Source organism: Metopolophium dirhodum, chromosome 8 (assembly GCF_019925205.1).
Source record: "Metopolophium dirhodum isolate CAU chromosome 8, ASM1992520v1, whole genome shotgun sequence".
Lineage (NCBI taxonomy): Eukaryota > Metazoa > Arthropoda > Insecta > Hemiptera > Aphididae > Metopolophium > Metopolophium dirhodum.
In genome coordinates this window covers 30032885-30058363 of record NC_083567.1, presented here as the reverse complement: position 1 = coordinate 30058363, position 25479 = coordinate 30032885, and the positions used below count along the sequence as shown (strand labels likewise).

The 25479-nt window shown below is 31.1% G+C and overlaps 3 protein-coding genes across 4 annotated transcripts in view; 2 read left to right on the top strand and 1 right to left on the bottom strand.

Annotated features, from left to right (window-relative positions):
- Nucleotides 1–25479, top strand: part of LOC132950286 (ATP-binding cassette sub-family D member 1) — a 61289-nt gene that overhangs the window by 8606 nt on the left and 27204 nt on the right. The window lies entirely within an intron of this gene.
- Nucleotides 21237–24671, top strand: LOC132951196 (uncharacterized). 2 transcript variants are annotated; one of them, XM_061022963.1, is made up of 4 exons: nucleotides 21237–21544; nucleotides 21644–21812; nucleotides 23239–23392; nucleotides 23603–24671. In XM_061022963.1, the coding sequence occupies exons 2-4, from the start codon at nucleotides 21656–21658 to the stop codon at nucleotides 23853–23855; spliced, it is 564 nt and encodes a 187-aa protein (XP_060878946.1). In that variant the 5' UTR covers nucleotides 21237–21544; nucleotides 21644–21655; the 3' UTR covers nucleotides 23856–24671. The 2 variants fall into 2 exon arrangements, with proteins under 2 accessions (XP_060878946.1, XP_060878945.1); XM_061022962.1 differs by having other exon boundaries at nucleotides 21237–21812.
- LOC132951195 (uncharacterized) lies at nucleotides 21799–24969 on the bottom strand. The gene is made up of 2 exons (XM_061022960.1): nucleotides 24665–24969; nucleotides 21799–23201 (listed from the first exon to the last, which is right to left on the bottom strand). The coding sequence occupies exons 1-2, from the start codon at nucleotides 24967–24969 to the stop codon at nucleotides 22277–22279; spliced, it is 1230 nt and encodes a 409-aa protein (XP_060878943.1). The 3' UTR covers nucleotides 21799–22276.

Here is a 25479-nt window from a genome sequence, read left to right as displayed (position 1 = left end):
ATATGCACAATATACGACGGCCATCGTAAGCGGTACAAAATATTATAATATTACAATAACCGTATAAGGGCTTAACAAATTTAAATTTTACCGCAACCTCGAAAGTTGTTATTTTAGGAAATATTATTATGATGTTTTCATAATTATTTGCCATTGTTGGTCGTTCGATGATTTTTGCAGATACTCGCCTATTTATTTATTTTTTGTACACAAACCAATATGAGTGACTGCAATTTTCACTCAACAATTTAGAATATATCGTAGTAGTATTTTCTATTTATACACGAATATAATATGTAATGAACTCATTTTATACTTCTCATGAAGGTCGAATTGCCAGCCATAATTGATTGATCCTGACTATGAAAATAGCAAAACTTCGACACACACGCTATTTGACTCGATATTACCTATAAAATATACTCACACAGAAGAGTATAAATGTTATGTTATTTTGTTCTATGAATTTGTTTCAGTTTAATTTTAATATGTTCAATAAGTATTTAATATTAATTATTTTACTAAAATATTAATTTGTTTTTGTTTTTTATCTTTTATAACAAAATAATTTTAAACTGGGTGTGACTGTGAGCATATAGAAAAATTAAAAATGCATAGTAAACGAAATTCCCTCCTATTCGTGTGGTATAGGTATTTAATAATATTTGATAACTCGTACGTGTATCATATTGGTTCTAAATTTGCTTTAATTTTCTAAATATACATTTTTTTCTATGAATTGTTTTTTATTATCTTTATTTATTAAGAGGTATAAATATTTGTTGTTATGCAACGATATCGATGACGAAATGTACAACGTTTGAAAATTATGAATACAAATATTTTGTTGGGCTATTATTCAATCATTTGTTTTGACGTGCTAACTAGTTTCAACGTTCTTTTTAATAGATGGTTATAATAGGCCTGAACAGTCGACGGAAGTGTCAATGACTTGCTACCTATGTGTATCCAGTTGACTGTGCAAATATGATTAGTACATTTTATGGTTGGCCAATATAAAAACGACATAGTAGCTAATAAGCTATTATAAAAAAAATATTATTAAACATCACACCTATTACGTTTGAGTGTATAATATAATATTATTATTGCAAGTAGTTCGCAATTTAATTTCCTTTTCGCTTATCCAGCGCGATTAATAATTCAGGTACCTATATAAATTAAAAATATTTACAATTTATTTTTTTTATCATTTTATACATTATAATATTATGTGTATACAAACTACTTAACGACGTTCTTCAATATGAAAGTATAAAGTTACAAAATACGGTATATTTAAATTGTCAAGTTATTTACATTGAAATATAATGGTATTAAAAATAGAAACCGAGTAAAATATGTTCTTCGACCGATTTCATAATTTTCGTTGGCAATATTATGTAAAATTAAAACATGAATAATTATTAATAATAGGTAATATTAGATGTAATAATTATATCATAAATTATAATTATATAGTCGTACAGACGTTTTGAAGTTCAATAGTAATACGAAGTATAGCTGTAGGTATATAGGAGCATGCACGTATATTTATAATATAAGAGCATGGCAAATATAATAAAAATTAAATAATCGCTCATGTTTTTATTTGCGTTTTGCCGTTTTGCGTATTAAATTTAAATCTCAATAATCACAATATTAATACAATATCTGATAATGCATTAATATCATGTTCATTGCAAATGTTTTTGAATTAAACCTAATTGTTTGATAACAACTCGACATTAACAGTTGGTTCACTTATTAACAGATTAAAGGTTTATTTCTAAAACGGAAATTATTATTGACATTTAAGACACGATATCTTAATATTATAAAAACCAAAACACATGTGTATTGCTTTTTATAGCAATCGTACATATAAAAACTTTAATCTTACAATTGATTTTGTTAATGTTTTACGTGACCTAGCAATAAAGTCGTATGAATAAAAAACTGCACAAATCCGCGTCCACTAAGATTGTGAAGTTTAGTTTGGAGCTACAGCATTTGAACATTAAAAAAAATCGTTAATAATTATCAAAAGCCGTCTGTTGTCCACTAAATAGCAAATAACGTAGAATATAATATGATCATAATATAAATTGTAATTTCTTACAGAAAATAACTAATGTATGCCTAATAACATATTGGCAAGTTCCACGTATAGACCCAAAAACGATGTTTACTCTTCAAAAATGTCCCGAAAAGTTCCAGGAGAAGAGATAACGTCGTTTTTATTTATTTGTTTTTTATTTACGTCTATATAGGTTCGCACTGGGCGCATACCGTAAATGGATTATTTACGATCGCAAACGTCGGAATTTGATTATGCGATAGTTCGGTAGGACCAAAATCTAATGGTCTAAAAGTACGCAATATTATTTAGGTTACTTTATTTTATAATATATATTATATATAAGGTAGCGGCCCGCTGGAAATATATGTCCACTGCTGCAGCAAGCCTATACTTCACATTTATAGATAAACTATAAGTATTGAAAGCTCGCGCGTCTATCATTTTCGTAATCGCTTCATCATCAGCCGACGTGCCTATGCGTACGTACAAAAAATATCACATCGCCCGATGTGTCTATATGCGTATAAAACGATAAATCATTGCGTAATGACGATTAATAATGACTACACCATATTCTGCAGTGTGCTTAAATAGCGCGTGAAAACAGACGACCATAAATCTCGCGAATAGGTTGGCTGGTTGTTGTTCATAAAGGATTTAAACGCTGCATAGAGTTTTTTTTATTATTATTATTATTAGTAAGTATTCTTTTCACGGAGAACACGCGCTGGCCGTAACGAGCCCAACAAATACGGCCTAATGCGGTTAGGTGCTTATTACACCGCTCCGAGCGCCAACCGCGGTTACGAGATGGGAGTATGTTTCTTTTTTCATTTTATTATTTTTTTTTTTTATTTATAATGAACGGTGAAAGGAAATCTTTGTACTTTCGAATTGGAAACTGTGACACAAAGTTATATGCATGTTATCATCGTCGTCGGAGTTGTGCAGTAATAGGTACGCGGTGTTTTTTTTTGTCTTCAAAACAAAGATTTGACAAAGTGTATGTATATCAATTGTAAGTATTAACTCGCAGAAAACTAACTAGTTGTGCCAATTAAAAACGAATAAAGGTTGTATACCAGGGCGCGGACACATTATAATATTAAACGAAATAAAAAGTACGATTTGTTTACGGCGATTATTATGGTACAGATAACTTACGTGCGCCTTGTACAGCTAGGTACATGCTCATAGATATGAGAAGAAATCAAGTTTGACAGCTGTTGAGAAGCGCGTGTGAATTAAAACGGATTATTTTATTTCATGTTTACATTATATCATACATACTCGTTCAAAAATCAAAATATATACTTACATTAAATTGAATGTTATGAGTGCTAAGTAATTTAATGTCTGAAGGTTTGTTGTGGAGAAAAAAATAATTGTTGTTTACATTAAATAATTCATTACTCCGCGACAAGGGTTAAGTAATAGGTAAAAGTTATAGTACGAAGTCTAAACAGGTTATTATGAAATTTATTATACTTAAAGCAGGCTAATATGATACAATAATAAAATTAAGGTGGCATACCATATGGTATTTAAACGCATTGCTATGTAAAGTTGAACAATATTATTGTGGATTACGTAGTTATTATAGTTAGTTGTCAGTAGTTAAACTGGACTACTGGAGGAACGAAGACCACACCAATTTATACAAATTACAAGCAAAACTTTCAAGGTATAAAAACTACTATTTTAATGAGTGTTATCACGAAATTTCCGAAAAAGAAATCAAGTTAGAAAAATTTAATTATACGTAGCAGAGAGAAATGGGTAAATTATTGAAAATATATAACATATATATTATGTTGTCGAGTTTGAAACGTAATAGACTAATAGGTATACGAAATAATACATAACTTATTATAGATAGTAATATTTAGTTGACGGAAATAGCACATAAAAAAACAAACATGAATGTTGTTTTAAACCACATTAATAAAATAAATACCATTTCAAACGAAAATGTATTTATAAAATATTCATAAGATTTATCGCGTAAGAAAAGCACAATAAATTATTTCAGTTCAAATCTAACTACGTTTGCATTTTCTACTGGTTACAAAAACATTTGATCACATGTGACACGTTATGTATATTATATTATACAATCCTCTTAAAAATACTCATCTTACGTTATTCGAAATGCTTAATGTCAATGTAGTATTTGGAAAATGAATTCCAGTATGTATTATTATAATGTATTCAAAAAGTAAAAATATTTTTACATTTTGAGAATAGGTAGACTTTTGTTATTATAAACTATGATAATATATGATATTCATTTGTACGACTCCTATTACAACATTTTGCATTTTGTTTTCTCAAAATGATTATTATTTAAATTATATTACCAGTATGAAATTTATATTACAAATATAAAAAAAATGGTTATTTGGTTACGCTATTATACTTTGACCTCTTAATAATATAATATTATTAAAACAAAGCAAATTTAATTTACTTATAAAATATAATTTTTATTTAAAAAACATTATCCGTATGCTCGAAGTTCTTCAGAACTTTTGTCATCTTTAAACTTATACATACCTACATTTGTAATAAGATTAATTGTACATTATACGTCAGAAGAATTCCATATATAATTTAGTAAACATTTGAAATTTAAGATAATAGTTTTGATAAGCATGTTGAATAATACAAAACAAAAAAAAAAACATTAAGTGTTTTAAAAATATAATATTTCATCTTTAAATTATTCTGGATAAATGTAAGCGAATAATATTAAGAGCTACTTAGTATTATTTTGTTGTTGTATAAATTACTGATAACCAACTAACATTATTATTCATTGTAAAACCAATACATATTCCTCGCCCAACTCCGAATGTAATATTGAATTATTAATATTCGCTACCTAGTTATTTAAACGCACATAAAAAGTGTGTATGCATCGAAATGATTATATTTTTGCTGTTAGATTAGTGTTTCGGAACGCACTTTAAAATTACATTATAATTCACTCGAATAGGTAATCTGTATTATTAAATATTGTTTGTGCTCAGTCATGAGTGGAGGCTGATTTAAAAAATGTAGTTCATCTCGAAATATCGAGAGGGGCTCCGCACATATTATTAAGATCTATGGGTTTACAAGTTACAAATGGCCTAATATTCTTATGACTACTTTTTTGAAACGTCGACGACAAATTGACTATCAATACTGCACCCATAGATAATAAATAATTTATAAAAACCACACCGTTAAAAAAATCAAAGGGGGTGGACCACAACCCTCGCCTCCTCATAATATACCAGTACTGTATTATGTCTGCATGTGGGGGGGGGGGGATACGTCGATAAAAATTTCCTCGAAGTCTTAAGCTCAACACGCGTACACTTTGATTAATGATTTTATAATAGGTAGACTCTATTATAATATCAATGGTAAATGATGGCAGTGTATGGCGGTGGAGGTCGTTGCGGTCGTGTGCGATATACATGAATTTCAGTAAGTATACTGTACCTCTATGCTAGAGATTTCGAGTAAATAATTCACGAATGACGACGACCTTCGCAGACTAATATAAAAAAAAAAAATAAAAATAAAAAACGAATAATACCCATTTATAATGATAGGACCACAAAAAAACTATATACCCACTCTCCACTTTTTTTTCCGCTGATACTTATTATTCTGATGTACGGCTGCAGCGGGCTCTGCAGTTCTCGCCCACGGTGATGAGCGACTAATATGATATATTGGTAATATTTGTATATATAAGTGCGGTGTTACTTTAACGGTCGTGTAACGTATACGTATTTAAGTGTTTTCACGAGATTGACCCTCGTGAGAAATTATCTCTATACGCAGACATTTAGGGGCAGCTGCAGCCGCCGTGCACGATATAATGTGGCGGCGAGTGCGCGTGCGCTGACCTATGCGTTCAACTTCTCGGCGGTTGCGGGCTTTAAGAGACCGCGAAAACCGTGCCCTTGTATCGTAGACGTCGTCATTGCGTCGGGCGACGGGTGGGTTTCGGTTGCGTTTTACGGCGCAGTGCCGCGATGGGCAGAATTAATGCTACGCACCTCTATAATAGGTACGCGTCGAGCACATAATGTCGACCAGATGATGATATAATGATAATATTATTGTTGTATTATAATCTCAATGCTACGGTCTCTCTAAACGCATCGTATGCATAACCATCGTATTTAATAAATATTGCAATCGATGCGGTATAGTAACGATATTATTATGTGCGGTGCGGAAATGTGTCCGCAGCGAGCGCGCCGTGCGGCTGGATCGCGGTGCGCGCGCGACCTTGAGCGATTCGCAAACAATATTGCCGCTGTCGCGTCGCCGGCCGTCGGGCGTCGGACGCAGACTGCCCCGACCGTCAATTATTATTATTCACAAGTGCTGCGGCGTTGTGCGCAAACGGACACGCTCGCGTCACGCGATTTCGTCTCTGGGCGTGTGTGTGGAACATATTATTTTTATTCCAATCCATGCGTAATCCTATATAAGATATGGGCAGTATATTATATCGCGATGTGTATCCTTGTCTCGTCTTATACTATCGTTGTATACAGTCGATTTTTTATGTTTCGCGTTTTCGACGTCCAATACTAAGCTCTAAAACGTTTGATATTTTACTTTTTGCATTTGAACTATTGAGTCCGGTAATTGAATCGGGTATCGAAAATTGACTTTTATACAGGCACCGATTAACTTGTCTTCTATAATGTTGATAATGGTAGGTGTTTTTACCCTTAAACCGCTCAATAAACCAGAACCTATAATCAATTAACCATTACCTAATGGAAATACAAAAATCAATTTTCATAGAACTTTTCCATACTATACTTTTCCCTTAAATAAAATCCTAGCCTTCAAATTTTAGTATATATAATTCCTAAACAGTGAACGGACCACCGATTGATCATATTTATTCATATTGATCATTACTTAGTCTATTTATTATTTATTATTGTGGAGGCGCATTCACAGCGACTTTGTGTGGATCGTGTCGTATCGATCAAATTGCATTGGACGTTACTTTTTTGGCGTCATGTAATAACCAATAGCTGCAACGGAGCATACCAAGAATTGACCACAGCTCAGCTTTTAAACCAATATGGTCACCAGTTGTAACCATAGTTATACCACGTTCTCGCACGACACGACACACGACGTATAGATGTGAATCCGGCTTTATTTATTACCTATGGTAGTAATACCACTGCGGTATGTGGCTATACCACTGTACATTACGCTTAGGTTAGGTTAAATTACGTACTATACGCATTATATAGGTATGCCAAATAACAATAATACTATACCATACTATACTATTACACATACCTACGTCATAACTTCATGGAACGCGTGAAAATACATCAGATATAAAATTAAAATACAAGCACTGTATAAAAGTAACTATAATTTGTGTGCATATATTATATCGATAATAATATGTACCATACGTAGGTACTCTTTTCCCGTGCAACAAATTATCGTCCATCATCAAACGTTGGATTAATTTACACACGGTGCACGCTTGATACTCTTATAATAGTTCATTCATCACTCGGTTCTATCTATATAACACGTAATGTTATACAATACAATTTTATACACATTCGTACTTATAGGTATACACCGTGCGAGCGGCAATTAAGTAATATTATAATATTACTTTTGCAGCCGTTTACGCCCTGTTCATAATATTATTACGATAATTATTACACGAAACACGTTATATTTTCATCTATTATAGGTACTTTTTTTTTTTTTTTATTGATTTTAATAAATATATCGGAAACCCTGGCATTAGTATATTATTATTATAATACGGTACAGTATTGCACATTTGCACTGGTGCGCGTTGGCGGTGGTGTAGGTATCTACGTCATCAAAACTACATCAGGCATTCTAGCTCATATGATTATTATAGGTAGGTTAGCCACTAACTGATACCTACGCAGTTCGCAAGTATCTATAGTTATAATTTGCATGTGCCAAATGCATGAAACTCGAACCCGATGAAACTCGATATTATTTACAATATTATATTATTTATGTATAGTTATGCGCATATAGCACTATAATAGCAGTATTATAGAAATGCGTTGCTATTTTCTTCTTGTATAAAATAATATTTCGTGTGATTGTTTCCAGTTTTAACTATATTGTTTTATCGTTTGTGCGAGCGACGGGGTTTTTTTTTATCGTATTTACAAATCTATCGATTGTTTTCAATGTAATAGAAATCATGTGTAAATTTCACGTCAAAAGTTTTCCACTCGAATTGATCACGATGCTGCCATTCGGCAGTCCAGACTTCTGCGATTAATATAGTATATATAAATGAGTAATAACATACCATTTGTGTTGCGTCGCGGTCGCGATCCTATCGTCAGTTTCTTTCGCGGTGAGAACACGACCAAAACATTTTCACCTCTATAGTAAATAATATTATAATACTAATATTGAAGAAAACGGGTCGCGGCACTAATAGTTTCGTGGATTTGGGTGGAGGATATATCAATTCCTTTTATAATAATTATTGGAGATTACGCCATTCAGTTAGTAGACGTTTGATTGATAGTTGTTCGCCGCAGGTATTGCATGAAGGAGGATCCTCCCTTGACACATCAGGTGACCGTGGGTCATAGACGTGTGTCCTATTCTAAGTCGGTTGAAAATAGTCTCTTGCCTTCGGCTAAAATCTCTGGTGGGCTTCGGATAATTATTGATCTATTAGTTTCGCTTAATTTCGTCGGCAGTTTTGCCGAATGGTTGCCCCGAATCTTTGCCAGTCATGTCGCTGTGACCTTTAAGACACTTTAATGTTTACAATTTTGAACTTGAAAACCTCATCTTAAATCACTTTTAGAGCTGTGCATGAATACTATAGTTATAATTTTATTTAGTTATAAGAAGACAAATTTATTATACGCGTATGTTAAACCATTCATAAATGCAATAACGGATTTTTATAAAGGATTTTAAATAATAATCGACCATCAGTTAATAATGAAAGCATAAAATATTTATATAATAAAAAGTTAATTCTTTAACTAAGAATTGTTTGAATAACCATTTTCTTGGTAAAATAGTACTAGAAAATGGAATTATAATTGCCGAGTTGATAACTTTTATAATATTTTTATTATTTTATTTAATATTTAATTTCGAGGTCACTTTTTTTCATCACTCGGTTTTCATTTTCATACAATTTTTTTGTTGATTCCTACCAAAATTCATCTATGCCATTTTACAATACATATTATTATAATAAAACGCACAACGTAGCATAACAATCATAATTATTTCCAATGGAAATTTTCCATGCACGCTGTGATTGTGCGCGAACCCATCATACATTATTATTACTATTGTTACAAAATATCGATTACTATATCATAATAATATAATATTATACTATTGTTGTAGGCACCTACACGGTAGACGGAAGTGGATTGGTGCGGAAATCGATATTTACTTTGCGTACATTCCGCTCGATATTAATATTTTCCGTATCCTATCATAGTTGTAATAATACTGCAAACTACTACAACCGTGATCGTAATAACATATTAAGTATACTCTGCACACAGTCGCCGACCACTCCGCTCGGACTAAACAAAATAATATTAAGTATTTTATTATGAAGACGCGTGCGTGCGGATTTTTCGTAACTCGAATGCGATAATATCGCATATTATAATATACATATACACAATATTATAATATACTTATAAGTACGTCATCATATTAATATACCGACCGACACGGTCGGCCGAGTCGGGATGGCGGTAAAATGAAACAGAATAATAAAATAATTGCCTTTTGCCGCGTGGTCATTGTTTACTATAATATTATTATATGCGTATACAATATTATAATATAATAGCGTCATTGTGATACATTATAATAATATTACCCCGGATGTATTGCGATTCGTCCGACGCTCGTCTCTCGTCAAACCTTTAAGACAAAAAAAAAAGGCCTCCGCACTCCACCTCCGCCGCGATCGCGTCACACGAATCCCGTGCGTAGTACACCAGCTATATTGCTGTTGTTCACCGGTCAAAAATATAACCTCTGTCGTTTTATACTTCCGCGGTCGATCAAAACACGCACACGGTATATACCTACGTTTGAATGTTTGATATTATATAACATAACTTCGTGTATTGTATATGAATGTGTAATTATATTATATACTGCGCAGAGGTCGGCTATTGGTCGTGCGGGTGTCACAGACTTTACATTATAATATAATTATCATCACCCCGACGTGCCACTTCGAATCGGTCAATTCTGGAGGGACGTCGTCTATTCATATATATATATGGGTTAAGGGTAGTTTATACGAACGAATACAGTTACGTTGCGAATGTGCGTGGTCGCCAGTTATTTACTTATTTTTTGTGGTTTTTGTAAACAATACTTCCACGCTCTTTAACATTTAAAAAATGCGCTTAATATTGTTGTGTTATACGTTCATATTATATTCCATTTATCGTACGCAAACTGTTTCATTTGATATTATTCAGAGACACATAACCCATAAGGCATAATTCAATATAGGTATAACAATGAAATATTGTGTATCGCTTAAACAATAATGTGTATGTACGTGTAGCGTGTGTGTGGTTTATGTTTGCAAATTTATCACCATGTATAGTATGGTACTACTGTACTATAAAGAGGCTGATCCGGGAAAGAGATTAAGAAAAGAAAGAGACTAGTCACAACTCACAAAATATGTACTTGGTAAAAGTCCTAAAAATATAAAATAAATATTCTAAGTCTTAAAGAATGATAAGTGATAAGTGATAACCATAAACGTAACATATGAACTATTATTGTTATATATAGATACAAAAGTATATATTGCACATTTTTACCCAGGTAGGTTAGTATAATATAATATAATACTTAATATAATATATGATATATTTTTTTCTTAACTTTAATTTTTACACAATCTATTAAATAACGATTTACAATGAGTGCGATAGGTGCGGTCGAGTCGATAGTTATTTGAATGATAGGACGAATGAAGGCACTTCGGCAACTAATAGGTAACATGTATTTTTGAAATAAAATGTACGGGGGTTGTTCAGCTACCCTTGTATGTACCTACCAGTAAATAAGCTGAGCCATAAAATTATTTTTATAATACAATATACAAATTATAAATTTTACATACACCTACTTGTTTACTCATGTATATTGATATATTAGCACATATACGTGAATACAAATATTAAACATTGTTACCGCTACTACCGTCTATATACTTTTAAATAGGTGTACCTAAACAGTAATTATAGTATTTATGATGTACATACTGTTTAACAAATTAATGTACCTATATCGACTTCTTGTCGTTTGTGTAGACACAGCATACTTGAGTAATGGTTGTGGAATTCGCAGTCATAATACGTAGGTAATATTATATTCATCCCTCAACATTTTTCGGTTAATATAAATACCATCCACCTCCTCTGCGCCTTACACTTATCATTTTTAAGAATACCGCCCTGCGCCATCCTTTGAAAATAAATTATATTACTTTATATGTAGGGACTAATATTGACTACAAATATATACTATGAGAAAATATATTTATCAAAATAACTTTGCCCCCCCCCCCCCCCGTTCGCCTAAAAAAATATTGAGTCTATTCGCTCCCACGCCCTCTACGATACGTCCACGGGTATTATTGGTATATTTGTGTGAAATGTCAAAAAGGTATAATAATATATTCTTAGCACGTGCGATGACAGTTAAGACATTTATAACGTATATAATATATTAGGAAGAGCTATTATTGTTGAGGGGTTAACTATGACATTAGAGCTTTGGAAATTCACGAAAAAATATAAATACATTTAAAAAAATCAATAGTTACGCGAAAATAATATATGTTTGGTACTCATCAGAATGTAATATTATGGTAATAAACTGCTCGTACATGGTAAATACTAAATAGTAATATTGTAGGTACCTATTATACCACGCCGTTATTTGAAAACAGTTTGTCCTGGGACCGACGAAGCGTTCAAACGCATTATTTATATTGTCCCAGCCCAATATAATATAATATGTAAATCGACATGATATGCGTGTTAAAAGTTTAATCTCTAAAATTATTTTTAGCTTCATTGCGTTTCGAAACATTTTCTCGTATATTAAATCGATAAGTTCACGACCGGCCAACCCAAATAATTATGTGCAAATATTGTATACACCGTACGCGACCAATAGTCTAGTAAAGTATAGTAATATTTACACAGTCGATTTCATTGCGTGTGTACACCGGACACAGCGGCGCGGTAAGAGGACACATACGAACACTGAAGCTTAAAATAATGATATGGCAAAATACTAAAATATAATATCATATAATATCCATACGGTCAGAAACGGCGGTGGTTTATTCGACCTCGAGCATAATATTTTGATTATGATATCATTTATATACATAATGCTTGCACGCGCCGCATTGTAATAATAATTACAACAAACATCTGGTTATTGTAATGTATCAAGCTGCGGGCTGTGCAAGTTGACTAATTTTTTTAAACTTGTTAAGTTAACATATAGTAAAACGTAAGTCAATAGTCTAAAGTTAAAAGTTATTTTTCTTTCTTTTCAACTCGTAAAAGTTACAAGTTAACTACAAAAGAAAAGTAATTATTGACTCAGTTAAATTCGGTTAATTTTTTTTAACCGAATATTTACATTTACTATAAGTAAATTTGATAAAAGTATACACACAAATACGAAAATATAAAGCAAAAAAAATCCATTAAAGAGTAATTAACAAAAAAAAAAATAATAAAAAGGGAGGACATTTAATGTCCTACTAACCAAAATTATTAATTATTTATAGCTTAACTTTTTCCAAAAATGACCTCACTTATTAGAGATTATAGCACCATCAACGTCTTTTTAAACATTAAACTTAGTTATCTCATTATCTGGTATTGTTATTGATGAGGGAGTTGGAATTAATGTGTTTGGGCGGGACTGAGATTGAAATAGGTATCTATTTTAAGAAAATGTATATTAATATTAAATAGTATCATAAAAAAAATGTACCAATTCAATACGATATTCATAATTCTTATTTATTTTTTTTTCAAAAATTGTTTGTATTCTTCCCACTCGACTTCATTAAACTGAATATAATATAATATTGACATTATTGCTGCTGATGTTTTACTGAAATGAATTTTAAAAATATCCTTTGCTCAAAAATAATATACTATCGATGTGAGTACATGCGTGTAATTTAAAAATTGGTATCGTTTTAAAAATAAGGATTCCTTTCAATGATTTGTCTCGTTGACCACGATAAAATGTCATTATTACACAGGTAACTACCCTTTCACACGGTATAACAGCTGATCGCTGAGATGTTCTGTTTCTTTATAATATTATACTCGTGTCAACATGTCGAGGACGTCAATCAAGGAAACTATGATATAATATTATCAGGACGTTAGAGGTATTTTCCGTACTTATTGCTTCGTCGCCAATATAAAATTAGGTATCGGAACAATTTAATTACACAACACAATGTTCGACACGTTATATTTTGTATCGTTTGTCCGGTTAGGTTCATCGTCGCGGCCGTATAACAATTAATAATGACAATATAACATCAACTTCCGCATCGCGATTCGTGACAATCCGCAGACCGTAGTCCATGACATAGACGCATTGTGAATATAATATTTAATTTTATATTTTATTGCGATGACGACGACGACGACGTGGTGACACGTTTCGAATAATTACTCGAATTCGTCGCACGCGATGTAATAAACGTGTAAAATGTGTAGCAATGCTCGTCGTCGTCGTTTTCTTCCCGAATAAATGCGTAGGTATATGTGTAAATTATTATAATGGCTAATGACTGCGCTTTGAAATTAACTTTAATTGTATTGTGATAAAAATAATTAACCTATTATACATCATAATATTGTTAATATTGTATTATCGTCGTTATGTTATAATAATATAGCGGTGAGTTTTCGACACAAAACCAAACGACTTCTTCAAAAAATATGATATAAGTTTTAACTTGTGCAGCAGATAGATTTGTGTGTTAGTGTTTGCTATTTATTTTTTGTTTTTTCACATTATTCTTTAAAACCTAATAGACCAAAACTCAACTTTAAACTTTTGCGTTTTATTTTTATTTTCAATGCATAAACCTACATTTATATTTCATATTTACTCTCAAATCAGTCAAATTACATTAGGTTTTACTTTATACCGGTGTATAATGTGTATTATAATATAATGTACACTGGGTATAAGGAATATACTGCATTACTGCCTAATTATTCAATGTTTATTAGTTTGTAGTTTGTACTTTGAATGATTTAACACGCATATGTTTACGGATGAGTAACGATTTTTATTTTTAGTTAATAAATTATTCAATAACTATAGTCAAATATTCAACCGTAGTAGTTGTCGAAAGCTGAATATATTAAATAATAACAATAATAATAATAATAATGATAATAGGAGATTTAACGAGAAAAAACACTCCGATACGATTACAAAAAAGTGAACGCAAATAAAGTGTAGTTATTCGAAACTTTTAGTCACACACTCATTACTCATTAGTCATATAGTGATATTCGTAAAGTTATAATCTAAATTATTGCAGCAGTATACCTAGTATATACCATTAATTGTGTTATATTGAATAATGTGCTCGTCGCAAAAAATGATATTAAGTATAAAGTACCAAAATGTTTTAGATGCTATAATACATAAAAAACGATATACTATAACATTTGACGAAGAAAATTATTAATATTTCTAAAAATATATGAAAATCGCTCCGAGAAGCAGCCCTTTTATGGAGCGGTTGCGAAAAACGATGATTAGCTTACAATATAATGAACGCAACTGTGCTAAAGATAGTTCGTTTATCTTCGTACAATATCACCGGATACTATTGTCTGTTTTATTGTGAAATTATGTTTGTAATCGCGTGTGTATTGTGTAATAGTGAAGATGAGTCCTGGCTCACATATTATGAACTTATGATGTCTACATACTAGATACGGTTTGTTGTCTTTCCGAAATATAATTATTGTAATTATTTTGCAAGCAATTTTTTTGTTTCTGCAATAATTATCCATGTGTAATGCGCTGCCACAATATTACGTTTATATACGAACATAATCGACAGCCATCGGTCCTGCACGACAAGTCATGCGGCTAAGAAAACATTATAATTATATTTTACAATATAAAGTAAATTTATTATGTACATGTTTGCATTATTGACAAATCGAATTACAAATATTTTATTACCTGCAGTAGGGCGAAACCTCATCTGTTCAACGATTATTCCTCTATTATCACTCGACATGAATTTATCCCTCAGAACATATTTTTATATTTAAGTACTCGCACTTTTTATACCATTTTTGCAATCACCTGAAATAGTAGACATCAACCCGTCTATATTAGAATATTAGTAACCAATTCCTAATAACTCGAAGTAACCAATTATTCTTTAGCTCCAAATTTCATATTTTTCTTTTTATGGCGCTCATAATGATATTTCCGCGTGTATATATTATATCATTTATCATATTATAATATCACATAAATTATATACTATTTTATTTCATGCAGTGAAACGTCGATTTAATAAAAGATCTGTTTAACGAAATAGTTTTGAGGACCAAATCAAATTAGAACCAAATTTATTTAATTCTATACAATATACATTTTTTTTTGCCCATGAGACTTCGTTATAAGTAAGTTTCACTGTATAATATATTACTATAATACACGTAACACGAGTAGTATCTATATACATTACCTGTACAACTCGTACAAGGTACAACCGATTTATCATTATACGAGAGTAAACGAGCGCGTTTCGATCGGGTGATGGATGTATCGCACGATTTTTATTTTTTGTTAACATTATAGGTAGGTAAGTCGTCTTCTTATATGTATAGGCACTACTCTCAAGCATAACTCGATGAATTATTTGATGTGTTGCATTGACGTGTTCTGACGAGATATCCTCAGTATATACCTTTGTCCTGTATACAACAACCGGCACCTCTACGACTCGGAATTCGGGACTGTTGAAATCGAAAATCAACGTATTATTTTAATTATAACTATTATAATTATTATGTAGGCGAGAGGGGAATGGTCGAACTTTATACAGCTAACCAACAAATTGTAAAAATATAATTAAGTATAAATATGCAGTAATGGAAACAATATTACGCTTTATTTCGGTGATCAATACAATTTAATTTGATTTCCGACAAATTCCAATACTATTGCATATACGCATACATATATTACGTATATAGTACCTATATGCGATATAGTTACATACATACATACATACATACATACATAATATATAACATACAGACATACATATACACATACATACATACATACATACATAATATATAACATACATATTATATACATTTCCCTATCCGATATACAATTCCCCATCGAATGCACTATATGAGAGCCACTTGCCCACTTAACCTTATATAACGACATTTCCACCGAATTCCGGAGGCGGGTTACGTTCGGTTTGTGTTTGTGTTTATGTTTGTATTGAAAAATTATATTCGTAAAAGTATAATCAGAAATAATAAATAATTTATTTAATATTTTGTAGTTGTAAATTATGAATGATTCCGCTTATACTCGTATAGTTTTCGAGGTCACGATCATCGTGTAATGTAGATACAATATTTTCCATATCATATTGATATTTTTATTTTTGCGTTTCTTTATCTTTTTACCTTACCTTGTCCGACACTCGACAGTAAATTGATTTTTTTTCCGTTAAGGTAATTGGCTCTGTTTTTAAAATCTCGACAAATTATGTGCAGCTAATAAAATATTAATGCCAATTCCCAAAGTGCCAACCTTCAATATTGTTATTGATTTTCGGTAAATCAGCAAATGCAGTAGAGTCATAGTGATTATACGACATTTAAAATGTAAGTATTAAACACATGGGGCTGAAATACAGTTATTATACATATAATATAACGATGGTCTTTCGATATCATAAAAGCAGCCAGCCAATGGAAACAATTGTTCAATAAAGTCATGTATAATAGTAATGGGGTTTTGGGCAAAATCGATCGACACTGATAAATGCTTGGAAATTATAATTTCTGATTAAACTATTAAAGGCAAATATATGCACAACCAAAACAATTTTATGTATAAATGATCACACATCGTCACCGTATCTATAATTATTTTCATGCATGAGGAAATATGTCCTATATATTATGGAGGAGTTTATTTTTCATTTATTAATTATTTCAGCCAAATAAATTAGGTACAATTACTTAATATTGTAATGAACTACATTAATAATAGCCGATAGGTGCGTATACCAACTGCAGAGCTATAAACTCGTATCTGGTTTACGGAAAATGGTTGAAAATATTAAATAAATAGTAACCGAATTATGGTTTTTGATTATTATAATATACTTGTACATAGAAATATATTTGTCAAAACAAAACATATAAACAAAAACACAAACAGAACGTATGAGGCCGCACCTTCACGTGCCAGGTGTTCGGAGGAAACGTAATTTGACGGCTAAGTAGCTAAACAATTTGATTGGGAAATAAATGACGGATACAATTGTACCTACCGGACAATGAAATTTTCTGATATATATGCATATATATATTGAGTTGTCATTTCTACATGTCCTGTGTTACTGTGTATTATAAATATCTATTACTTGTAATATAGAACTTAAACTATAAACTTAAAATTGCCAAATGGAGATTATAAATAAATAAATAAATAATAATAATAATAATATTATTATTTTATCAACGTATCGATTGTTCCCTATTAGTTTGTGTATCTCTGAGATGTAAATGAGGAATACATATATTAAACTGTGCTTTTGTCTGCTGTGTACGTGTAATCACTTTTTCAAATAAGTGTATAAAAGCCACAAGGAATAATGCTCCAAAAGTTGGTTTCGCGCAGTCCTTTACGCGTATATATTGATTGAAAATACTACCAAAAACCGCCTCCTTGACGATGCACGCTAAAAACTCCGGTCAGATGAAACATTTTTGTACTATATTTTTAAAAGCTTATATAATTCCACCGATTATTTATTTTCCAACATTGGGTTTATACTGTTATGCCATTAATAATAGACGTGATTTAATTTTCAAAAAATATCGACCATATATAAACAGAAAAACATTTAGAAACTACCTATACATATAATATATTGAAAATGTTATAAAAATTGGTAATATATAATCTACAAATTTCGAAAATCAAATATTGGCATCATTCTGTATGTTTTAACTTTTTAATCTTTAACATTTGAGCTAGACGAGTGCCCTAATTATAATAACAATTAGTGATCCTCCTGTACTTGATTAACTTTTTGATGTTCAAATCCTATTAATTTAATACCCAACAAAATCATTTTGAATATATTATAAACCAGAGTGTTAAAGTGTTCATTTTGAGGTACATTTTCAATCATTTTTTTTAATTTTGCACAATATAGAAAAAGGTTGGCCACCTCTGATATAATATAAACGATATGATTATTTAATAACTATTTTGGGAAAATCAGCTCGAAAAATGAATGAATGAGCGTTTATTCAGTTTATTTAAACAGTTTGAATTTGTTACGTTTATTTGTCTCTAAATTATTATTTATTTCTGGTCAGGTGGCACTGCTGGGAGCCTTCCTTCTCTTGTTATTTTTTTTCTTATAATATTTACTTACTCTGTCACCACACTTACTCATTATACACTTATGTATAGATTGTAAATATACTTTATTTTTAATAAAAAAAAAAAAAAATTATTATTTATATCAAAATGTATTAGTTTTATATTTGTTTTAATGGAAACCATATAGTTTTTATGAGTTTTTTTAAAGATTTTAATTTTAATACGAAGCAACTTTTATACCTTATAATGTAATATTATATTCAATAAAAAATGTTATTCATAATTTTCTTTTTTTACGAGCACTTTAAATTTTCAGAAAATTTCCTAATATTGTATATTATTTTATTCGTAGCAAACCGAGCTCCGCGTCGTCTTTCGATTATAATGATTTATTATTGCTTTTAAATACTGAGCACGTCATTTGTCATCCTGTCTGTATTTTTTATTAATAATATTTTATATTTTTATATGGTTTATTAAAAATCCAATGTTTTTTATTTTATCAGTATGTGCGCATATACTTACAGCTATACGACCATTATTCTAGTTCGTGTGACGAGCACCTAAAATAAATAAATTACTATTCATTTTCAAAACACAGTGTGTACCTACGTCGCGTAATACACTCGATTCAATTGATTCACAAACAATTATTTGTAAGCGAGAATTATTTCCGAAAACGTGCGAGTGTTTTCCGGCGCAATTAGTACGAATCGTTTGTACCGGATTAAAACGTATTTGTGTATATTATGTAATGTATTCTTTGACGGAGTTACGTCTTGTAAGTCGTATTCATCGTGTGCTTTTATGCGCGCTGTCGAAAAACCGTAATACTGGCAGGCGGTACATTAAATCGATGAATTATGCAAAACGCTAATTTTTCGAAGTGTTTTTCATTTCGGACTCGTAGGAGGTATGATAATAATATTAATATTGCGTACTTATACCTACACGGTACACGCGTGTTCTTATACGCGTTAATTATTATTAATGAAGTTTTTTTTTTTTTGTATTATCTATCAACGTTACTAGAAAAATAATAACCTCATTATGTCAACTTGATTAATGATGATCGCGATATTGCGTTGTTCTGCAACAGTTCCCATTGATCTATTATGAAATCAAAACAAGACGATTTTACGCGCATAGTAGGTACCTACAACCCACCTATATGAAATAATGTTTTAATTTTTTTTTTTCATAATAATTTGCTGAATTGCAGCCAGTCGCGCTTATTATCGCTATACCTACTTTAGTATTACTTTGGTTTTGTTTTTTTTAGCGAAAAACAAATAAACAGCTATATTCACGTATATTATATTGGTACATTTAACTGATATAATATGGTGTAAAATGTTTTCAACAAAAAAATGCGTGTTTCGCATACATTCCGCGCGTGCACCGACGGGATAAAACAAACATTCAAATCGTTATTATACGTCGTATAATAGTAGTGTAGTGATGACGACCATCTATATATACAGTGTAGATTCTACATTATAATAATATATACATTGCACCGCAATGATCGTACACGATGCCGATCGTCGTCTTTTGATACGAGTACACTGCTACGACTGCGACGAATGATTTTCTACATAATATTATATTTTATTTTATTATACCGACGCACATAATATTATTATTATAGTTCGCGTGCCTCGTTGTTCGTGGATATTTAAAAAAAACGTACACATTGTGGTACGCAAGCTGTGATTTCGAGTCGCTAAACGAACGGGTAGTGTCACGCATATGATATTAATGTATATTTTATATACGACACAGCTGTTTGTTGTAAGCAAGGTCACCCTGCAAATATTACCGCAGCACATCGATATACCTATATAGCGACTTCGGTGTATATGTGTAATAATGGCAAGGCGTGTGTTTTAAATATTCGGATATACCCACCGGTTTTTGGTATATAATTATTACTTGAACACGAACGAGGTTGCAGGTTGTATACAAGAAACGAATTTATTTATCGAGTATAGGTAGAAGTATATTAGGTTAGGTAATACCGAACCCGTACGAGAATATTATATGGCTATTTCGGATTAGTGGTTACCATAAAAACGGTACCTTACAGTAAGTTGACGGAGATCGTATAATTATACCTACCACCAGGATAAGTACTGATTATCGGCATGCTTTGTTGGTGTATATACAACCGAAAAAACTACCAGATCCACTATAAACTGTGCGTAATTCTTAAGGGATTGTCGTAGGGTTCTGATTTAAAAGTTGAAGATGCTCAGGTATAAGTCATATTTTTGGGCTCTGAAAAAATGTGCCCCTTATTGCTGCCGCGGTCACATATCACACGTGATAGTATTATATAAATCGATAAGACATAATCCTATAACTTATACACTCGGTACACCTTTAAGCCTTGGTTTCCTACAATCACGCGTGCGTGATTGCGCGGTGCGCGATGCGTGATGCGTGATCGCGCAAAAGTTGAAACCACGAAAAACTATGTAAGTGTTTATTAATAATTCACGCGCGTGAATATTCGCGCGCGCGATTGTCGATCACGCACTCCAGTCACGCAGCTGTCGCCACGAAGTCAACTTCTGCGTGAAACGCATTGCGGGATTTCATTTATTTTAATATATTATTTAATTATTATTTAATATAATATTATTGTATTATATGTTTTATTTGATTTTATCAATATCAAGTCAAATCAAACGGCAGGTAGAAGTAAGTAAGAATAATTTTCAAATATAAGCTGCTATATAAATAACAAATAATTTTTTTTTTGTAAATTATTACAATTTTCAATGTTTTTTTTTAAATTAGTTTTGGTGAACTATGGAGTCGAGGGCATTTAATGTTATGGATGACGAAAAACTCATAGAAGTTGTTCGTAATTATCCTGTAATTTATAAATTGAGTGACAAAAATTATAAGGATAATTGCATTAAAGATAATGTTTGGAAAGAAATTTCACAGTCTATTGGAAAAAACGGTATGTAATGTCATTAGAAAATTAATATAAATTATAAGTTAAAAATATAGTAAGATAGTAATATGATATAAGAAAATATTATGATTTGTGATTCAAATTGTTTGTTCTTGAATAACGAATACGAGACAACAGTCAAGAAAATTTGATATTTATAGAATATCAATATGTGACTGAATAAAATCTTATCTAAAATTAAATAATTTACTTACATTTCTAATAATACAGAATGTTTTAGTTTAATTATATCTATATGTGATAATTTATAGTGACCGAAAATAAACTTATATACATATAATGTTTGGTTTTATAACTTAAAATAATATGTTAGTTGATAATAATAAACTTAATTTTACATTATAAATAATATTACACTGAATATAATATGAAAATAGTTAATAGTAAAATCATATTTGGACTACTAATAATTTTTGTAAACAGTCAATATAATATATAACAACACTATCTTAATTAGTACGAGTCACGTGTTTTTGCTGCCAACTCACTGATCCTGACCTACTGTTAAAATAATCTTTAAAAGTTTCCCTAACTCGAAAAGCTTCATGAGTTGCGTTTCCTCCAACTGCACCAAATTGTATCATGTTCGTGTTCGTTTGAACGTCTGTTATGGGATCTCTGTCTGTCGAATCCATAGGACACACCATTCGTTCTTCTCGTAACATGTTATGGATAATACATGCGGCCATTATTAAATTGTCGACTGTGTCAGGCAGAATATTAATTGGCGTGAAAAATACACGAAAGTATTGACACATTATGCCAAACGTATTTTCTGTGGTTCTTCGAGCTCGACTTAGGCGGTAATTAAAAATGGCTTTTTTTGGATCTAGTTTTGATTGGTTTCGGGGATAAGGCCTCATCATTGTCTCCGTCAATTTAAATGCTTCGTCACCGACAAATACATGTGGCAAGACTACATCAGTGTTTGGTAAACATTTTGGTTCTGGAAATTTGAATTCTCCGGTTGATATTGATTTGCCCAAATTAGATTTAGGGAAAATTCCTGCATCGCCTTCTTTACCATACGATCCTATGTCTACCACCAGAAATTTGTTATTCGCGTCGACTAAAGCCAATAACACAATTGAAAAAAATGACTTGTAATTAAAAAACAGCGATCCAGAGTTATCAGGGCAAACGATCCGTATGTGCTTCCCGTCTATGGCGCCGCAGCAATTTGGAAAATTCCACATTTCATAGAAATCGTTGGCTACTTTCGACAAACTACATTGCGTTGGTTCAGGTATTGCTATATTTTTTAAACGATGACAAATAGCAACTAATACTTCCCTTATAATAGTACTTATCCAACTGTGAGATATTCGGAATTGAAAAGCAAGGGATCTATAACTTTCACCGGTTGCTAAAAATCTGTAAAATATAAATAATACACTAAAATTATTTTCAGTAAATGATTGTAAGACAAGATGGCGCACAATAAGAGATTCATATAAAAAAAATTTAAAGAAACGAAGATTAGGTACCGGTTCAGCAGCTACAACAAAATCGAAGTACAATGACGATTCATTAAGTTTTTTAGATAACATCGAAAACGAAAGAAGGTAAACAATTATTATATGTCGTATATTATTATGTATTATATTGTATTGAATTTTTAAACCTTAGATAAGGATTATAAAAATGTTATGAATTTTTAACTACTAAGGTTACTTGTACATTTTTTTTTGAAAATAGAAAACAATTAAAAAACGCAGTTGTAAAATCAATACATTTTATATTTATGTGTATTTTTTATGTGTAATTATTTTCAGAACTACATCGAACATTTCAGTAGAAAAAAAAGCCTGCAATGACAACACAAACTACTCAGAAATGGCCGTAAATGATAGTTTTGACCAAACTGAAGAAATCGAGCCAGAGAAGGAACTGTTACTTAAAAGTTCTGAACCATTATTAGATATGCCCATTGATGACAAACTACCAAATACAGAAATAAACCATAGTTTGATAGATTCATTTACAAAACCGTGCGAAAAAAAAAACAACACGAAGAGCTCAAGATAAAATATTAGATGAAATTAAAAAAGGACGAGAGGAGCGATTGGCAGCGTTAAGAGAAATGAAACAACAAGAATCTATTGATCCAATTCAAACTTTTTTTAAAAGTATGGCGTCAACGGTTTCAATGTTTCCTCCAGAATCAGTTGTGGAAGCCAAAATGAGGATATTTAACATTGTTTCCGAAATGGAATTACGCTTATTAAAAACAAAGGCTACCACGAGTACACCACCTGTAGAAACAATGACATCAACATCAACATTTTCATCGAATCTGCAAGTTCCTACAATACTTGCCGATGAATCTTCGTGTTCCACTACGATGTCAAGTGTTTCGGACATTTCAAATCCTACTCCATCTGCGAAGTCCAATTTTTCTTATTTAAAATATCTCGAAGAATATTAATTTTTTTATTTTTATTAAGCAAGTTTAACATTTTTCATGCACAGTTTTATTTTATTTTATTTTGAAAAAAAATTATTTTTTGATATTTTATAGTTTGAAAATTACCAGATTGGTACGAAGTTAGTATATATATTATTTTATTTTATTAAAATGAAATCTCCATATAACATTGGTGTAAATTTAAATATTTATTATTTTTTGTTGCTTTATTTTAATTACTATTAACGCTCAGTGGTTAGGACTTAGGTTAGATATATTCCAAGTTCTAAATAAATAATATGTATGTATTTTTTAAATGAATCATTCTATCAATATCAGAATAATATAATTGAAATGGAAAATTACCCAAATATTTATTGTCCCTTTCTTATTTTGATAAATATACCTATAGTACAATAATTTTACTTACCTTAGAGTGACGCTAAGTTTCTCTTCTGGTGATATTGGTTTCTTAATCCGATTACTTGGACGCCTTCTTATATCTTCTTTAATAGCATTTAGTATATAATTAAATAATTCAAATGACACTCTAAAATATGCCCTGAATCTAGTTTCATTGTCAATTAGGCGCCTTTGAATTAAAGTACTGAAACAACCCTCCCTGCTCCGTTGACTAAACATTTCATCATTTTCATTACGGAAATGATTCGCAAGTAGCAATAGTTCTTCATCTGCTTCATCCTCCAAAATATTGTAAAGCATAACTACGTCCATTTTGATGAAATACTAAACATCAACTGACGAAGTGACGACACTTTTCTAAACTCCAAATCGCGCAGTCGTAAACACGCATCGTAGCAAAACACTTCCATCACGCATCACGCAAGCGTGATCGCGCAAACGCGCATCGCGCACCGCGCAATCACGCACGCGTGATTGTAGGAAACCACGTCTTTAGGTACAGTGTTTCAAAAATCTATACTAGTTGCCGTAATGGTTAGATATATTATGACGTTGTGGAATTGGTTTATGATAAAGAAAAAAATTTCCACAATCCGTTGTCTGATCAATTTTCAATTCAATTAATTTCAACGTTATTTATTTATTTTTAATAATGTTGTAATAATTATCATAATAATATATTATTGTGATATTGTGCGGTTTTATAGTTATAATTCTATACCATTGTTGTTATTATTGTTTAATATTCTCAGTGGTGAGGATACCGCATAACCTTAATAATTGTTGTATGTTTAAGCCCACTTTGGTAACCAGCGTACTATA

Excerpts from the sequence above, each read along its gene's own strand:
- LOC132951196 (XM_061022963.1), top strand. The coding sequence starts at position 21,656 with ATGGAGTCGAGGGCATTTAATGTTATGGATGACGAAAAACTCATAGAA. Across the intron at positions 21,813-23,238 it reads ACAGTCTATTGGAAAAAACG|TAAATGATTGTAAGACAAGA; the intron begins GTATGTAATGTC and ends AATTATTTTCAG. Across the intron at positions 23,393-23,602 it reads AACATCGAAAACGAAAGAAG|AACTACATCGAACATTTCAG; the intron begins GTAAACAATTAT and ends AATTATTTTCAG.
- LOC132951195 (XM_061022960.1), bottom strand. The coding sequence starts at position 24,969 with ATGGACGTAGTTATGCTTTACAATATTTTGGAGGATGAAGCAGATGAA. Across the intron at positions 23,202-24,664 it reads AAACTTAGCGTCACTCTAAG|ATTTTTAGCAACCGGTGAAA; the intron begins GTAAGTAAAATT and ends TATATTTTACAG.